The sequence below is a fragment of the Bos grunniens genome, chromosome 1 (assembly GCF_055505025.1).
Source record: "Bos grunniens cultivar Pamir isolate PY7600 chromosome 1, Bosgru_T2T1.0, whole genome shotgun sequence".
In the NCBI taxonomy this organism is placed as follows: Eukaryota; Metazoa; Chordata; class Mammalia; order Artiodactyla; family Bovidae; genus Bos; species Bos grunniens.
Window position 1 is genome coordinate 8171651 of NC_141165.1, and position 17800 is coordinate 8189450.

At 40.0% G+C, this 17800-nt stretch overlaps 1 protein-coding gene across 50 annotated transcripts in view; it reads right to left on the reverse strand.

Annotated features, from left to right (window-relative positions):
- The window catches only part of TTC3 (tetratricopeptide repeat domain 3), a 129764-nt gene that overhangs the window by 19963 nt on the left and 92001 nt on the right, over positions 1-17800 (reverse strand). For all 50 annotated transcript variants that reach the window (XR_015166533.1, XR_015166524.1, XR_015166517.1 and 47 more), the window contains 5 exons: positions 16464-16529; positions 14039-14188; positions 3412-3551; positions 1024-1092; positions 218-314 (listed from right to left, as the gene is read on the reverse strand). Coding sequence is in view for 47 of the 50 variants with exons in the window: in XM_086407834.1 (XP_086263960.1) it covers positions 218-314; positions 1024-1092; positions 3412-3551; positions 14039-14188; positions 16464-16529 (522 nt within the window). In the remaining 3 variants the exon portion in view is untranslated. The remainder of the gene's footprint in view (positions 1-217; positions 315-1023; positions 1093-3411; positions 3552-14038; positions 14189-16463; positions 16530-17800) is intronic.

Genomic DNA, 17800 nt, shown 5'->3' on the forward strand with positions numbered 1-17800 from the left:
GTGTACACTCTATCATAAGATAAGCATAAAGGTAAAAAAATTTAAAGTTATAGGCAAGGAGAGAGTGGTTGTTTCAGGGAGGCAGGATTATGGGTGAAAGGATACCCCTCAGCCTCCACACTTCCCAGCAATGTTGTCCTGCTCATGTGTAATTAAACGCGGAGTAAACAAATGACACCCTGCCGAATCTGTCAGTCACCGAGTACTCCGGACTCACCTCTGCATCCACAGCCCTTTGAAGACTCTCTTCATAATGCTCTTTCCCTTTCTTTATACTCTCTTCTATTTTCATTTTCTCATTTGTAAATGTATTACTGCAAATATTAAAGAAAACAAAAAAAACTAACTGAAAAAAACATAACCAGCGAGCTCACAATCATGCCACAAACCAGATAATAGAACATCTTCCAGAGAAACTTCTTGCCCAATATTTGGCTACTTAATACAAGACTCATATGTGCCCTCTGCAAACGATCAAAGAAAATGAGAAATTAAAAGTAAGTTACTTGGTGGGAATGCTGTGAAATGGGTTCCCCATTTTTATGAAGTTAGGTGAAGTTTAACCTGATCATGTTAATAAACTTTACATACTGGCTTCCAATATGTACAAACATTATTTGCAGTAGTAAAGATTAAAAGGAAAGCTTTTTATAGGCTCATAACAAACATTCTTTAATAATTCTTTAATTGTAGAACAATGAACTACAATAGTTGAGACTGTTATTTCAAGTAACCTAAGTTTTTAAAATACATTTTTAGTTTCAGGTTAATTCAAAGGAAATGAAGAGTAATGAACAATGCTAAATTCAGGGCTTTTTATACTGACAATGAGAAATAAAAGTAGAAATCATAAAAATAAAGAAATTTATTTAAATATTAATAATAAAACAGAATTTTTTTTAAAGAGAAACATTTAAAAGAAACATATAAGCAAAAATATATTTGGATGTCTAACTATATTTAGACTGTGCCTCTGATATTAAGAATATAATAGATACAAAAATAAATTTAAGCTTAATTTGCCTGATTTCAAGGGACTGATCCAGAAGTAATTCAAGTGCCTTTTCCTTTCCATCATTTTCCTGCGTATACCTGCAAAAGCATAATCACCAAATTTCAATCAATTTTCAAAGATTTTTAAAAGCACAATCTCACACAGTAAATTCTACATCCATGCAAACATTTCTTGATTTCTTTATATTTCATTTCTAGTATCTTCTAAATAGGCAAAGAATTTGGGTCCTTTTCCTTTTGGAAAAATTTCCCTTCTACACCTAGAGGGCAGATCGCCTTTTCTTCACTCTGCGTTGTGTGTCTATAGCACAGACCCCGTCTCAGTTCTGTGTCAGGAGCACCTCCAGCCAAGTGGTTGGTTCAATTTAAGACAGAAGAATAAGGTGTTGGGTCATCAACAGTGTAACATAGGTTCTCACTCAAAATGAAAACAGCCTTCTATTTTTTAAGCCAGAAACTGAAGTCCAATTACACACAGACACACACGCGCGAATCTGCATGCGCACATGCACACAGTAGGATAATTCTTCAAAACAAAGTGTGTAAATCTTTGACTCTTAATAAGCAATGCCCTGTACCAAGAGGGTTCTGTCTCTTTCATGCTCTCCTTTCACACCTTTTTAGTCATCTCTACTGGCTAAAAACCCGTTTCCACAAACTACCAATTTAAATCCCATTTCACCTCTTTCGTAAAACAGTTCCTCTAAGTTTTCAACACTGGGTAGCTTGTCATGGAATTTCTGCCTTCCTTCAACAATTATCTCTGACTTGTATCACTGCACCAACCATAAGCTCCTCGTGACCATTCATTTCTTAATGAATATCAACTGTGATCTAAAGTGTAGAAAAATCAATGAAATAACCTCATATACCTTTGTTGTTCTCTAAAAGAGCCAAAAAGTTTTAAGATCTAAATATAAAAATTTAGCTTTTTTTGGAAAGTACAAAAAGCATGAAGAAGCCGATAGCCTATCTTTAAACTACAAAAGAAAAAGGCAAAGAAATACACTAATAAAGGGAAAAGACAATAAAAAGATTATTCCTCAGCAGAAATGATTTTTATGATACCACAGAAAAAAATTTTATCAACAGTCTCAGTTTCATTTAGTCTAGTTTGACAGTATGTCTGAACTGAACATATGAAAAAATTAAAATATAAATACTCCAGAATTTTTGAGTAACTTAAAAATTAAGACTGTACTTGCTCAAACAGTAAGAGGTAAAAAGCTTTTTAGATTTCCATAAATGTGTTCTTCTAATGAAACTTTGAGCAAAATCAAAATTACATGACATATGCAGTATTTTCCATTTCATCATGCTTTATAAATGACTACTTAAAAACTGTCCAAAGGTTAAAGTTAGCAATACTCACAATGAAATTCACCTGACCACGGGGCACAGCAAGTGGACAAAACATAAATGCCCTGAACAGTGAGTGTGGCCAGTGGAGCCCCCAGAGAACCACGCCTCCCCTTATTAATGCCCTTCAATCTGGACCAGGCCTGCAACTTGCCCAAAACAACAAAATGTGGCGGAAGTGATGTTGATGGTTCCGGGCCTGAAGCTTCAGAGGGCCTGGTAGCTTCTACCTATGCACTCTTGGAAGCTCTTAGCCATCACACAGGAGGTGTGGCTACTGTGCTGGAGATAAAAGTCACATGAAGAAGTCACGTGGAGAGGAAGAAGCCCTGAAACTGCATAGAGAGAAAGAGGCCAAAATATTTCAGCCAACTCCCAACTAAACGCAGCCACAGGGGGAACCACTGACAAGACCAGTAGAAGGGTGGCCCAGCCAAGACAGCCCAGAATGAAAGATCCGGATCAAATTAAAATTAAGTTAATTTAAGCCAGCAAGCTTCAGGTATTTTGTTCAACAGTAGGTAGCAATTAAGCTGAGGAGTCATACAATTATTTATGGAAACAGGGGTTAGGAATGGATTGCACAGAATCTTAAAACAAACCTAGCCCATCTGACAACTGCCTGAATGTATATTACTGAATCCTTCGTATTATAGGACCAAATTTTACTAATTTAAAGATTCAGGGTGGAAGTAATAAATAAAATGATCACCACAGAATCTTGGTGCTGGACAGAAGCTTAGATCTAGACAAATCCCCTCATTTTACAACAAAGAAAAGGGGTCAAAGATAATGTTCAGAGAAAGAGGTGGTGTTCAGACCGGAAGTAACTTATTTATGTATAAATATGAAAGGTTTAGAAAAAACTGTAAGTGAGATAATTCCCAACAGATGTTCTTTAAAATGAAATGAGAACACTGTCTTAAAATTTTCACTTTACTTGATAGTCTGAAACTGAATACCAGAAAGGATAAAATAACCCAAAATATACCCAAATTAAAAATAAATGAAAATCATTTTCTTTCAAGTGTTACTCACATTTTGCTGGCATTTAACACCTTTTTCATTTTCTTCTTCAGTGCCTTTAGTCTTTCTTGGATTTCTTTTTTCTCCTGTTCCCATTTTTTAATTTCCTTGTTCAAATCTTCAAGGAACCAATCTAGTTCTGTCTTTGAGATCTAAAAACATTTTAGAAAGTATCTAAATAAATGGAAAGATTTACTTTTTCTTCTTTTTAAAAAGAGCCCGAGAGACTAGTGTTGGGGTGGTGAACTAGCTTAACCAATGACTACAGTTCCTCGGAACACACACTCAGGAGCTGGCTGTACGTGCTACCCCGGCCGAGCTTGGGACATGAAGTCACATAATACATAGCCTCAGCCCTCAAGTGAGGACAAGCAGAGACATGGCGGGATTCTCCAAATCAGTGCAATTTGATCTCTGTCTTCAGAGATGGGGCTGTCACATAGAGAATGGATTCCAAGTAGTGGGCATGGAGAGACAGAAGGTTAGAAGAGAAAGGCATGTCTGTACGGAATAGTACGAGGTGGAAGTTAGGACCTCAGGCGCCTGGGACACCTTGGGATAAAATGATCAGGGGCCTTATGAGCAATGCTGAGGAGTGTGGACCTCATCCTGCAGACAACAGGAAGCCAGTGATAGCTCTTCAGCAGGGCTGTGAGATGATGAGATTCTTATTTTAGAAAAATAACTGAAAGACACAGAGGCAGATCAGGGGAAAGAGGGTACATAAAGGTTAGACAAGAACAGCAGCTTTCTCGTTTTCTTGACTTTCTCTGATACTTTCTTATTGTGACCCACAACAGCAAATACATTTTAATCATGATCCCCAGCATTTAGTACATACATGTATGCATCTATATACACACAGAGCTGAAAACGCTGCCCTTACTTTCTGAGATGTTTTCCTATATTTTTATTCTATTATTAAGAACAATTTTAGTCACCATCACTAAACTGACTTCACAGCCCATTAGGAATTATAACCTTTAATGTCAAATACTCTGTATTAGAAGAAGATAAAATCTCACTGCAGTAGCCCAGGTGAGAGACAATGAGGATGACAGAGGTAACTAAAGGGATGATAAAAAGAAATAAAGGACACTTTAGAAGACTAGGATGGATAACAAGACCGTGTGTCCATGTGGATATATGATGTAAAGTGGAAGGCGACAGAATCTCTACCCTGGATGAATAACTAAACAAAATTCTATTAACAAAACAGAAGACTATGGAAGATATACAGGAGAGAAATCAACCTAGATAAGTATTTTTAAACAAATTTGAGTAAACAATAAAATATATATTAAGAACTCAATAATTTTGAACCTGCAATTATTTTGATGGGACAGAGAAGAAGTTTATAGGTGTCTGACAAAGACTATACATCCAAGGAATAAAATACTAAATTGAAATAACAAATAACCACCTTTCAACACAACCACAGAGAAAGGAGTAACGTATTTCTAAGTCCTGCTGATTTACACATTTGCCAACTGGCTCTTCTAGCACAGGTTAGCACACCATCAAGTCAGGTGTGTTTTGCTCCCCAAACACCTTTCCCAACGCGGGAAACTCCCACCTATTAACATACTACAATTTCAAAGTCTATTCACTAGTTCATTGGCTGTAACTTGGAATGCACTTCCCCATAGAAAGTTATATTAGAAACATCAGTTAAACAGCCAACATTTCTCTTCCAAGAAGCTCTCAGTTCCATTTGTAAGCTGAACAAAATGAGGTCTACAGTGTTAAAGAGGGCACATTCCCAGACCATGAGTCTATTTGACTGAGGAAGAAATAAATCTCCACCGGGGTGCTGGGGCAGAACATGCGATGCTGAAGAGACAAAGAGGAAAGCGAAGGCTACCCTCTGAGACAGGTTTGAAAAGATTCATGTCCATCTTCACAGCCTCCTGCCTTTCTTCTGGTACTCAGTTTCACCCACTGGGGGCCCTTCTTTACTCTGCACCCTCAAGTTTCTCTGGACCCCTGATGTAAGCACCCCCCAGTCGAGGGCCTGCCCAGCACCCAGGCACACTTCACAACGTCTCTCCTCTCCTTCCTTTTCAATCTCTCACTCAGAGTGAGCCTGACAGCAGCACAGTACTACAAAGATCCACGTCGACTCGCCTGGAAGTATTCACACTTCACTCTTCAGCTTAAGTGATTCTCTAATCTACACAGAGTCAGCACGCATGTTTTATTTGGCAAGTCCAATACTTGTTTGTTTGCTTCTTAAAATACAAATGTGTTATCTCTGCCTGGTGATAAAGGCTATGGGGCTGCGATATCTGTCAGAATTTCAGGCCATGTGACAAAGAGAAATGAAACGCTGTATTCTGAGGCTCTGGATGGCTAGGTATACCACCACCTGAAACACAGCCTTCTCCGTCAGCTATCTTACGTAAGGGCTGCCTTTTGAAACTTCTTTGGAACCTACGAATTCTCTAAAAGTTTCATTCCAGTGTTTCAAAGTGTCATCTCTTCAATGTTAGCAGACAGGTAGTGCTGCTGCTGCTGCTGCTGCTAAGTCGCTTCAGTCGTGTCCGACTCTGTGCGACCCCAGAGACGGTAGTACACATGCCTGTAAATGCCAGTCATTTATAAATAAAATATACTCTGGACTACTATTTCTAACAATTACTGTACAAGTTAGGATGGAGCAGTATTTACAAGAAATAAAAAAGGAAATTTAAACTTCACTATTTTCCAGTTTGAAATTCTACTAGTATCAACGACTGCTTAGTGGTATCTCAATTTCATTTTTGCTTTAGGGACCCTTTCACGTCCCACCTCTGACCAGGTTCCCTATAATCTGACCTTCCTGCTTAGGCTTAGAATGTGGCCAGGTCACTGACGACAAGGGTTCAGCCATAGAAACTCAGGGTCTCCTCCTTCAGAGAGGACAGGGTACCCTGGAGCCAAGCTACACAGATTCCCTGGGAAATAATGGCTTCGAGTCAAAACGGGCACCGACTTAGAACATTCCGCCCTCATCAGCTTTAGACACCAGGGTTTTCGGATGTTCCTGGCAAGCAGATTCAATACCATGAATGTACCTCTGACCAGCCCAGGTCTCTCATGAATTTTAAGTCCTGCCTCAGGAGTAGGTTTGACTTCAGCGGCCTTGAGATGTGCAGGCCAACTGTTTTTAGGAAGAAGAGGTTCAACAGTTCGGTGACATTTCCTGCAGCCTGGGAACAGACCAACTCACACTTCCCTTGCGGCAACCTTGCTGATCTTGAATTTGCTGAGTCACTACTGTGACGGAGGTGACCACCATGCTTACCTGGCCTCACAAAGAGGGTGCTACATAAAAGTCCTGGAAGATCAGCACAGAGCCTGGCGCTTAAGGAGCATCCAATATAAATATCTGTCAAATGAAAGAATGAGTGCTATTTTCCACCACATACTAGCAGTAAATAAAGTAACAATCGTCACAGGACGTACAGGCCTGATGACTTTCCTGTAGGCTGATGGAATATGAAGACACAATTCAGTGAACTCAGTTCTGTAGGGGCCCAAGTACACGCTGTTGGGTAACACTGGCAGAGCTCCTAGTCTGCACACTGAGATCCATGGATGGCTAAGAAACAGTCCTCACTCTCAGGGGGATGATAGTGGGGGAAATATGCATGAAAGATAATTACTATACCATACACAAAAATAAACTCAAAGTGGATCACAGGCCTAAGTGGGGGAGCTAAAACTATAAAATTCTATAGAGCATAGGAGTAAATATTGCTGATCTTGGGTTTGACAGTGGTTTCTCACCTATGACATCAAAAGCATAAGAAACCAAAAAAAAAAAAATTATAGAAACTCAACTATAGTGAAAATTTAGAATTTATGTGTTGCAAATGATAACATCAAGAAAGTGAAAAAGACAACCCACAGAATGGGGCATAGGAGAAGTAAATCTGCAAATATGGGAAGATGAGTGAAAATATTTCTAAATGATGTATTTGATAAGAAATTTGTACCCAGAATACATATATACGTAAGTGTGTGTGTGTGTGTATATATATATATAGACTCTTAATTCAATATAAAAAACAAAAAATCCAATTAACAAGTGGGCAAAGGATTAAAACAGACATGTCTCACACTTTCCACATATATAAAAATAGACATTAAACACATATAAGATGCTCAACACCATTAGCCTTTGGGGAAACACAAATCAAAACTACAATGAGAAACCACTTTACACTCATTAGAAGAGCTAAAATAAAAAAGATGGATGATAGAAAGTGTTAATGAGAACACAGAGAGATTGGATCCCTTATACACTGCTGGTGGGAATATAAGATGGTGTGTCTGTTTTAGAATAGTCTGGTAGTTTCTCAAACTCTTAAATATGGAGTTAACAGATGACCTAGCATTTCCATTCCTAGGTATACATCCAAAAGAAATGAAAACATGTGTCCACACAAAAACTTGTACTCAGATATTCGTGTTTTTTGTAACAATCAAAAAATGAGAAGAATTCAAATGTTCATTTACAGATGAATGGGTTAATAAAATGTGATACGGCATACGACGGAATATTATTCAGCAGTAAAAAGAAATGAAGCACTGATCCATGTTACATGGACCGATGTACGTGGGTGGACCTTGAAAACGTTAAGCTAAGTGAAAGAAGGCACTCACAAAAGACCACGTATAGTTAAGTGTGATGCCATTTATACAAAACACCCAGAATGGGCAAATCCACAGAGTAAATCAGTGGTTGCCAAGGGCTGAGGGAGGGAGGGAGAACAGGGAGTGAGTGACTAGCAGTGGTTAGACTTCTTCTGGGGTGATAAAAATGTTCTAAACGTGGGTTGCAGTGACAGCTACACAACTCTGTGCCTATACTTGATCCTCGGCCTATGCTGGAAACACTGACCACACACTTTAAAGGGGTGAATTCTATGGCATGTGAACTACATCTCAATAAAGATGTTAACAAAATGACAATTGCTGTCCAATACAGTGACGTGGTCATTATCACTACTGCATTAACAAAGGCCTCTAACCAAGGCTGAGGTTCTGTCAGTGACTGCTTGCTCCACAGAGTGATGCCTGAGTTGGACCCAAAGGATGAGGGGTGAGCCAGGCATGGGGATGAGGAGGAAGGCAGTGCTGGGAAGAGGTCCAGAAGTGAGAAAACCACAGGACAAGCTCCACTACCCTTTAAGTGTACAGGACGATGCAGAGAACTGGCAAAGAAGAAGCTGGAGATGGAGGAACAACCAACCACAGGGGGGTTTCAAGCTCGTGGTGACTGCTGAGTGTTCATGAGTTACACACAGCACAAACTGACTGTGGCAGAGGGATGGCACACACAGCCCATCCTGCACCCTCCCTACATCTATACCCTCCGTCATGGGACGCTGGAGTTCCCTTCACTCAGGAGCGAGCCTTTCCCCACCCCTTGATCCTCGGCCGGCTATGGGACTTGCTACGCCTGATGGGGTATTAGCAAGCAGGGCTGGTTCTTGCTTGGCCTTGGACTCACACTGGAAGATGAAAGACACACGGAAAAGAAGGAGTTGCCCCTGCTGCGGCCACTGTAGATGGGTCTATAGCCAGATGACCCCAATACATGAGCAAGCACAGCCAAGAACAGTGGAGCCCTAGCTGATCCAAAGGTGAAGCCGTCCAGCCAAGCTCAATCAGGATCGGCTAACTCACAGACTTGCACAGGTGATATTTATTGTCATGTGTCAGAGATTTTTCCTCAGCGTTACTGTGGCATCAGTTAACTGATACACTGCTCATGGAGTGCTGGGAAATATTTTTCAACTGACTGTGGAACCGACATTCTCTTAATGGATCTGGAGCCTGACGCTCACCACCTGTTCTCCTGCTTACTGCTGGTGCAACTTGGAGCAAGACACCTTAGTGAGTCCAGCCTCCATTTCCTCATCAGTAAAATGGAGACAATGCTACAAACTGGAACACTAGTGCACTAGAATTGCTTTCAGATTTAATAAAATAATACAGCTAAAACATTTACAACTGAGTATGGCACATAACAGGAGCTCCATAAATGCTACATTAGAAAAGAGCTGAGCTTGGCAAGGACCATGACTCAACAGGACCACACCTCTCTGCAGATGTGGGCTGAGGAAGTTTGGGTAGGCAGGAACCGAAGATTCTGTTGAAACAACACAAAGTTTCAGATTCTACTCCATAAATTCATCTAGGCCAAAATTATTTTGACTGTTTTAAGAGTCAATGCTAACTAAATACCCATCTTAGCTATAAACAAATCTCATTAAAGCACCTTAAGAACATATGACCTTCAAAAGATGGGGAGTGAATACAGCTAATGGGAATACAGCTTCTTTATGGAGTGATGAAAACAACCCTGGCATTAGATGGTGGTGGTGATTATATGACATGGTGAATATACTGAGAACAACTGAACTGTATACTTTATAGTGGTTAAATGTGAACTTTACCTTAATAAAACAAAACAGAAGGCTTCCCTGGTGGTCCAGTGGTTAAGAATCGCCTTGCAATGCAGGGGACATTGGTTTGATCCCTGGTCCAGGAAGACCCGACATACCTCAAGGCAACTAAGTCTGTGTGCCAAAAATAACAAGCCTGTGCTCTGGAGCCCAGGAACCACAACTACTGGAGCCCTCGCTCCGCAACACGAGAAGCCACTACGATGAGAAGCCCGCGTACCACAACTAGAGAGTAGCCCCCACTTGCTGCAATTAAAGAAAGCCCGTGCAGCAATGAAGACCCAGTATAGCAAAAAAAAAAAAATAATAATAATAATAAAGAATTTTTAAGAGAGAGAGAGAACATATGCCCCTGAGCAATACGGCAACCAGTTATGACCTGTCAGTTCCAAGTTCAGTTCGGTTCATTTCAGTCGCTCAGTCATATCTGACTCTTTGCAACCCCATGGACCGCAGTACACGAGGCCTCCCTGTCCACCACCAGCTCCCGGAGTTTACTCAAACTCATGTCCATTGAGTTGGTGATGCCATCCAGCCATCTCATCCTCTGTCGTCCCCTTCTCCTCCTGCCCTCAATCTTTCCCAACATCAGGGTCTTTTCAAATGAGTTAGTTCTTCACATCGGGCAGCCAAAGTATTGGAGTTTCAACTTCAGCATCAGTCCTTTCAATGGATATTCAGGACTGATTTCCTTTAGGATGGACTGGTTGGATCTCCCTGCAGTCCAAGGGACTCTCAAGAGTCTTCTCCAGCACCACAGTTCAAAAGTATCAATTCTTTGGCACTCAGCTTTCTTCACAGTCCAACTCTGGGACATCCATACATGACCACTGGAAAAAACATAGCTTTGACTAGGTGGACCTCTGTTGGCAAAGTAATATTTCTGCTTTTGAATATGCTATCTAGGTTGGTCATAACTTTCCTTCCAAGAAGCAAGCGTCTTTTAATTTCATGGCTGCAATCACCATCTACAGTGATTTTTGGAGCCCCCCACAATAAACTTCGTTACTGTTTCCACTGTTTCCCCATCTTTTTGCCATGAAGTGATGGGACCAGATGCCATGATCTTAGTTTTCTGAATGTTGAGTTTTAAGCCAACTTTTCCATTCTCCTCTTTCACTTCAAAGGGTGGTGTCATCTGCCTATCTGAGGTTATTGATATTTCTCCTGGAAATCTTGATTCCAGCTTGTACTTCATCCAACCCAGCGTTTCTCATGATGTACTCTGCATATAAGTTATATAAGCAGGGTGACAATATACAACCTTGACATATTCCTTTTCCTATTTGGAACCAGTCTGTTGTTCCATGTCTAGTTCTGATTGTTGCTTCACTACGAACAAGGGTACTTTAAGAACAACAGGAGACTCTGGCTTTAGAATTGCTATTTTCCTCTGGCAGGGAATAGAGAATTAGCTAGGCTAATTATTAAAGGCCATTTCTAGCTCATGAAAATCATACTCCATCAGTTACACACAATAGCTAGCCCAGATCTTTACTGATGCTTTGTAAATGCTCAGCATTCTTCAAATGCTTTGTAAATAAGTTATTTTTCTCAACAAGGCACTACAGCATTCTGGGTGGGGCAATTCTTTCCCCTACTATACTTATCTTGAGCCACTCCCCAATCCCTTTTCAATCACCCGCTGTGAGTCCTCACAAAACTATGAAGTACAGATTGTATTATCAATGAGGAAACTGAGGGTCAAAGAGACTGAGTAAATTATTTTAGGTGCCAAAGCCACTAAGTGGTGGAACTGGGGTCACCAGTCAGGCAGTCTGACTGTACTGCCCAAGTTCTTAAGGATGGTTTGCTACAGGTTGCCTCTCTCTTCTCTTTAAAGCTGCATCTAATTATAGCTAAACGTGGAATCAAAATTTAAGTAAAAATACTAACTTATAACCTTAGTGATCGAGAGAGTCAAAGGCAAAGGGAAAGATCAACAAAAGTAAAAATTTATATTTATACAAGATTTTTCTCCAAGTGAATTATGAGCATAATCGTAATTAATAAATAAAATCACAGCTAAATCTCACTTGCTCTTTTCTATAAACAACTTAAGGAACTCAGGTGAAACAATTTATCCTGAAAGGAAACAGGTATAGGTTTTGCATGGAAAGTCTACTAACCTAACAGGTCTGTAATTTGAGGGACTAAATAATGGCTCTTTTTAAAAAATGAACTGACTACTCTTAAGCACAACCCCATGGAACCAGGCCCAGAGTCTCAGCAAAGTTAAGAAGCAGGTCAAGAGCCCAAGCCCACTGATCAAAGCTGCTGCTCTCTCACAGCCCTCCTCCCTGGGTGCTCATTTACTGTACATTTCTTGGTCCTGTGTACAAAGAAGTCTTGATGAACTGCACAAACACAGGACCCAGTTAAACCAGGAGCTTATAAAGCTGGACAAGACTCTACCAGAAAGAAAGGAACCTCACTCACCAGAAAGTGAAATGTGAAAGTGAAAGTCGCTCAGTTGTGTCCATCTCTTTGCAATCCCATGAACTATAGAGTCCATGGAATTCTCCAGGCCAGAATACTGGAGTGGGTAGTCTTTCCCTTCTCCAGGGCATCTTCCCAACCCAGGGATTGAACCCAGGTCTCCATGACCTGGCAGGCGGATTCTTTACCAGCTGAGCCACAAGGAAGTCCAGGAATACTGGAGTGGGGAGCCTATCCCTTCTCCAGAGGATCATCCCAACCCAGGGTCTTCTGCATTGCAAGCAGATTCTTTACCAACTGAGCTATCAGGGAAGCCCTCACTCACCAGATGACCACCACAAATCAAGTGGTTGTGTCTGCATCTGTCTGCATCACTTAATTGGGTGGACACAGGCATTCTCATACAGGTTTATTAAAACTGAATTTTCCTGACACAATAAGAAGTTTACAACAATGTTTTTTAAGTCCCCCAAGTAGCTTATCCAAATTAGCATTCTCAGTCTCTGTGAAAGGTTTTATTTTCGCTCATTTTCCCCTCTTCCTAATCAGGAAGATTTCGTTCAACTGGGCAACTGAGCAGAAAGGTTGGTTCCTTCTAATTTTTAAAATCTCCCCAGTCTCATCCCAAGTGAAAACATGTCCTAAGGAGTGAGATAAAGGTCACCTCTACGAAACAACCCTTTTCTTCTGGGTATACTTAAATCTCAACAAGTAAGTTTATTGATTAAGGTCCCACAGCTAATTTTCTTCTATTTAATATGTGACCTCAGCTAATGACTCAGACTTCTGGAACAAATTCTTCCTTTCTTAAACGGACTAACAGACCCTTTTCATCTCTGTACAAAGACTTCGGTTTTTACAACCTAACTAAACAATAGGCAAAAGACCTGAATAGACATTTTCCCAAAGAAAACATTAAGATGGCCAACAGGCACATAAAAAGATGCTCAATATTACTCTTCATGAGATAAATGCAAATCAAAACCACAATGAGGACTTCCCTGGCAGTACAGTGGATAAGAATCTACCTGCTAACGCAGGGGACATGGGTTCAGTCTCTGGTCCAGGACGATTCCACACGCTGCAGAGCAACTAAGCTGGTGCGCCACAACACCTGTGCCCTAGAGCCTGTGTGCTGCGACCAGTGAGAAGCCTGTGCACCACAACTGAGAGTAGCCCCTGTTCTCCACAACCAGAGAAAAGCCACGTGCAGCAATAAAACAAATTTGAAAATTAAAAAAAGAGTAATAATCTAACCCCATAAAATGGGAGCAATTATTACCCAAACTACAGAACTAAAGCAGAGACGTTACACATACACCACACACACCAGTCTGCCCAAGAACAGAACTAGTGTAGAATTAAGCCTGGATCTGAACCCAGTCAGTCTGTCTCCAGGCCTCACATATGGAACCTCTAATGCTACACCACTACTCTCACTATAAAGAATTTAACTTGGAATTTACCAGGAAATAGTTTTAGCTAATCAAGGAAACCAAGTTACAGATAAATGAAAATTCAGATTCACAGCCCTTTTCTTACACGACAACTTGGAGAAGTTGTAAAACACTGCAAATAAAAACACTGTCACTCTAACGTCATAAAAACTGTGAAACAGGCAACAGTGAAAAAGAATCCTTTGTTTAGTCAACAACACAGTAGCTCAGCTAACAGAGGCTACACAAGCACAATTCTGTGAATGATGCCGCATGCTACTGAAAAGAGGTTTCAGACAGGATTACCTTATTTTCTTCAACATTCCTTTTCAACTTTTCTTCCAAGTCCTTGGTTTCTTCTGAGCCCTTGACATTGCTGTGTTCATAATTTTCACATGCTTCCTTAAGCTGCTCTTGTAAAACCTGGTACTCCTTTTCAACCTGTGAAATACCCCCCTACAAATATAATACAAAATTACCTGTTAAAAGTAGTTTTAAAAGCCTGTTTCTGATCTTGTTCTGAAATGTCTCTTCAGATAAACAAAAGGGGATATAAGGCAGATGAAAATTTACAAGGAAAACGTCACAATAATTCAAGAATTTAAAATCTCTTACATTGTTTAGCAAAGTCAGCTCTTTTTTAAAAAAGTTATTCGTATTACTGGAATTCATAAGGAAACTTTCCAATATGCACCATAATTAGCTCTGAATATTTGTTTTAGAAGGGTTTAGTATTAAATAGTCTGATATGACTGTCATCCTCCACAATTAACATCAAGAACTATTTATTGGCTTTAAGAACTGCAAATATTATGCATGCATTAGATATAAATAGGACGTATTAGTTTTGGCCCTACTTTTATAGCATTTCAAATAGACGGATGCTGATTATTTTTAAAAGATGACTTAAAATATTACCACAAAATTATTTTCAGTTATGTAACTGTCTCCTGGACAGCTTTAAAAAAAAGCAAACAGAAGTCATACTGTACTGTGAAATGCTGGCAAGCGATAGGCAGCGTTTATGTATTTGTAAGCCTTGCATCCTGCCGAGACGGGCAGCAGTCAGTCACACACTTGTCGTGAACGGAGCACCTGTCAGATGCTGGCAGCTCCTCTCAGCTGCAGGCAACTGCTCCGCCCAGCTACGAGGGCTCCGGCAGCCAGGCCTGGGAATCTCAGCCAGGCGCTCACACCTGGCCCGCCTTTCCCACCCCCTGAACCTCATGCAGCACGTTAGCATCTCCCAAGTGCACAAAGGCAGGGAACTGAGGTTCTGAAATTTTGTTCATTGTCAGAGAACTGTGAACTATGGCCAAGCTGACCACACACACCAGTCTGCTGTTTATGTCGTCCAGACTGAAAGTTTGGCACTATGAATACAGTCTATGTTTAAATAATCAACTAGATGATGAACCCATGAGCAAGCCTTTATGGTTTCAGATCTTAGTTATTTCTATTTTAATTCTCAATTCAGCAAAAGAATCACACTGCAGCTTGGTAATATGCATTAATTCATATGCCCTAAACTGCTGACAGAGACATTGTTATGTAGCAAAAGATAACATGCATTCTATTCATGTCTGTTTTGAGACTGTGTTAAATTAAAATCTTTAGAAAGCCAATCCCTCTAATACTAGGTCTTCCTATTCAAGCACACTGCACATTTCTCATTTACTTAAGTATTCTGTGTGTCTCTCAGTAGCATTTCAAAGTTTTCTTTCACAAGATAATACATTTTTTGATACTACTGAGAATGAAATCTTTTCCTTTACTATGTTTTGCAATGGGTTGTTTACGTACAGAAAGGTATTTTATCCATTTGTGTTTCTAAATTCTCTTACATTTTGGTATTGGTTTTTGATTGATCATTTTGGATTTTACAGGGACACAGTCTTGGCCTCTATAAATAATGATATTTTACACGTCCACCTTTAAAATTTTATTTTTTTCTCTTATCTACTTTTATCAACCAATATCTCCAGGATAATAATAAATATTAATGATGATATACAATATTTAAGCAGGATGATGGGGTTTGGCTTAAAAGGGAAAGATAAAAGCATGCTGAGAAGTATTCAGCTATTCTCATTTGATTATGAGTTTTAAGTCAAGAAAAAAACTTGAATTTTATGCAATACCTTTTTAGTATCTATGGAGTTGATCCAATGACTTTTCCCTTAAAGATCTATCACACAGTACTTATATTAATAAATTTTCTAATTGAATCATCCTTAAAGTGTTTAAGATTTTTATAATTTTTGTATTATTCATGTGAATAAGCTTTTATTTATAAATACAAGCTCATTATACCCGTTAAAACAATAAAGCTGTTAAGATAAAAAAAAAACTTTGCCTCTTTTTTTCCAAATCTGAACAATAAAAATAAAATAATTTTTTTGTTATGTTCTAAAGCTTATTCTACTTCCCTGGTGGCTCAGCAGTAAAGAATCTGCCTGCCAATGCGGGAGATGCAGGTTCAATCCCTGAGTGGAGAAGATCCTCTGGAGGAGGAAATGGCAACCCATTCCAGTATGCTTGCCTGAAATTCCATGGACAGAGGAGCCATGGGGTCAAAGAGAATCAGATATGACTTGGTGACTAAACAACAAGGCTTATTCTGTGATGTTTTATATGGAATAACTTGCTTCAAAATAGTTCTAAGTTCATAATTCCCATTTAAAGTAATGAAAATTAAAACTTTCAACAGTTTAATACAGTTCTGACTCACCTGTTGTGCCTCAAAAGGACCATATGGCTCAGTATTGACTTCCTGATGTGTTATATTCCAAGACACCTTTGGGGCAAAACAAACACATTCAATCTGTCTCAAACGCTCTAGTAAAATAAATTCATCATTTGATAACATTTTGAAACATGCCTATAATTCTTTCAAGGTTTTAATTTTTTTGCCAGTTTAGATAACATTCTATGCTTTCTACAAATGTTTGTAACAGGGAAGAGTATCATTTGGAACTTGTAAAAGTGAAAATTATTTTGGTTCATTACTCTTAACATAATTTTTCAAAGCTTTCTAGAAAGCTTTTAAAAAACTTAATGAGTAGCAGGATAACCAATAACAGTTTCATGCATTCATGCTTTATAAAGCTAACTACAGAGAAATTGTATGAATTTGGAAGGAAAGTTATAACCAACCTAGATAGCATATTCAAAAGCAAAGACATTACTTTGCCAACAAAGGTTTGTCTAGTCAAGGCTATGGTTCTTCTTGTGGTCACGTATGGATGTGAGAGTTGGACTGTGAAGAAGGCTGAGCGCTGAAGAATTGATGCTTTTGAAATGTGGTGTTGGAGAAGACTCTTTTGAGAGTCCCTTGGACCGCAAGGAGATCCAACCAGTCCATTCTGAAGGAGATCAGCCCTGGGATTTCTTTGGAAGGAATGATGCTAAAGCTGAAACTCCAGTACTTTGGCCACCTCATGCGAAGAGTTGACTCATTGGAAAAGACTCTGATGCTGGGAGGGATTGGGGGCAAGGGGAGAAGGAGACGACAGAGGATGAGATGGCTGGATGGCATCACTGACTCGATGGACGTGAGTCTCAGTGAACTCCGGGAGTTGGTAATGGACAGGGAGGTCTGGCGTGCTGCGATTCATGGGGTCACAAAGAGTTGTACATGACTGAGCGACTGATCTGATCTGACCTGACAGAGAAACCTTATTCTTGAGCTTGCTAGGAAGGAACATTTACTCATATCCCTCATTGCTCTCCATCTGGTTGTGTCCTGTGTCTCCCTCACTCCCCTGCTGGTTTGAGAGGAGAAACTGGGCGTGTGCAGCCCTGACTTTCTTTTCTTTTTCTCTTTCTCTTGGGAGCTGCCCGTGCAGAGAGCACATTTTCCCATTCCTCCTCCTTGCACTGTCTTGGGGGCAAGCACCCAAGCTGGAAGGCCTTCTAGTCCAGCACTGCTGTGAACGAGGCAGGGAAGCTGCTAAGTCGTGGGTTTCAGTCTTGGGACACACACTCTCTAGAGAAAAGAGCCACATCATCCTACTGCACTTTTATTAATTATCAAGGCGGTGCTTTGGCTCCATCTGCTGATTCTAC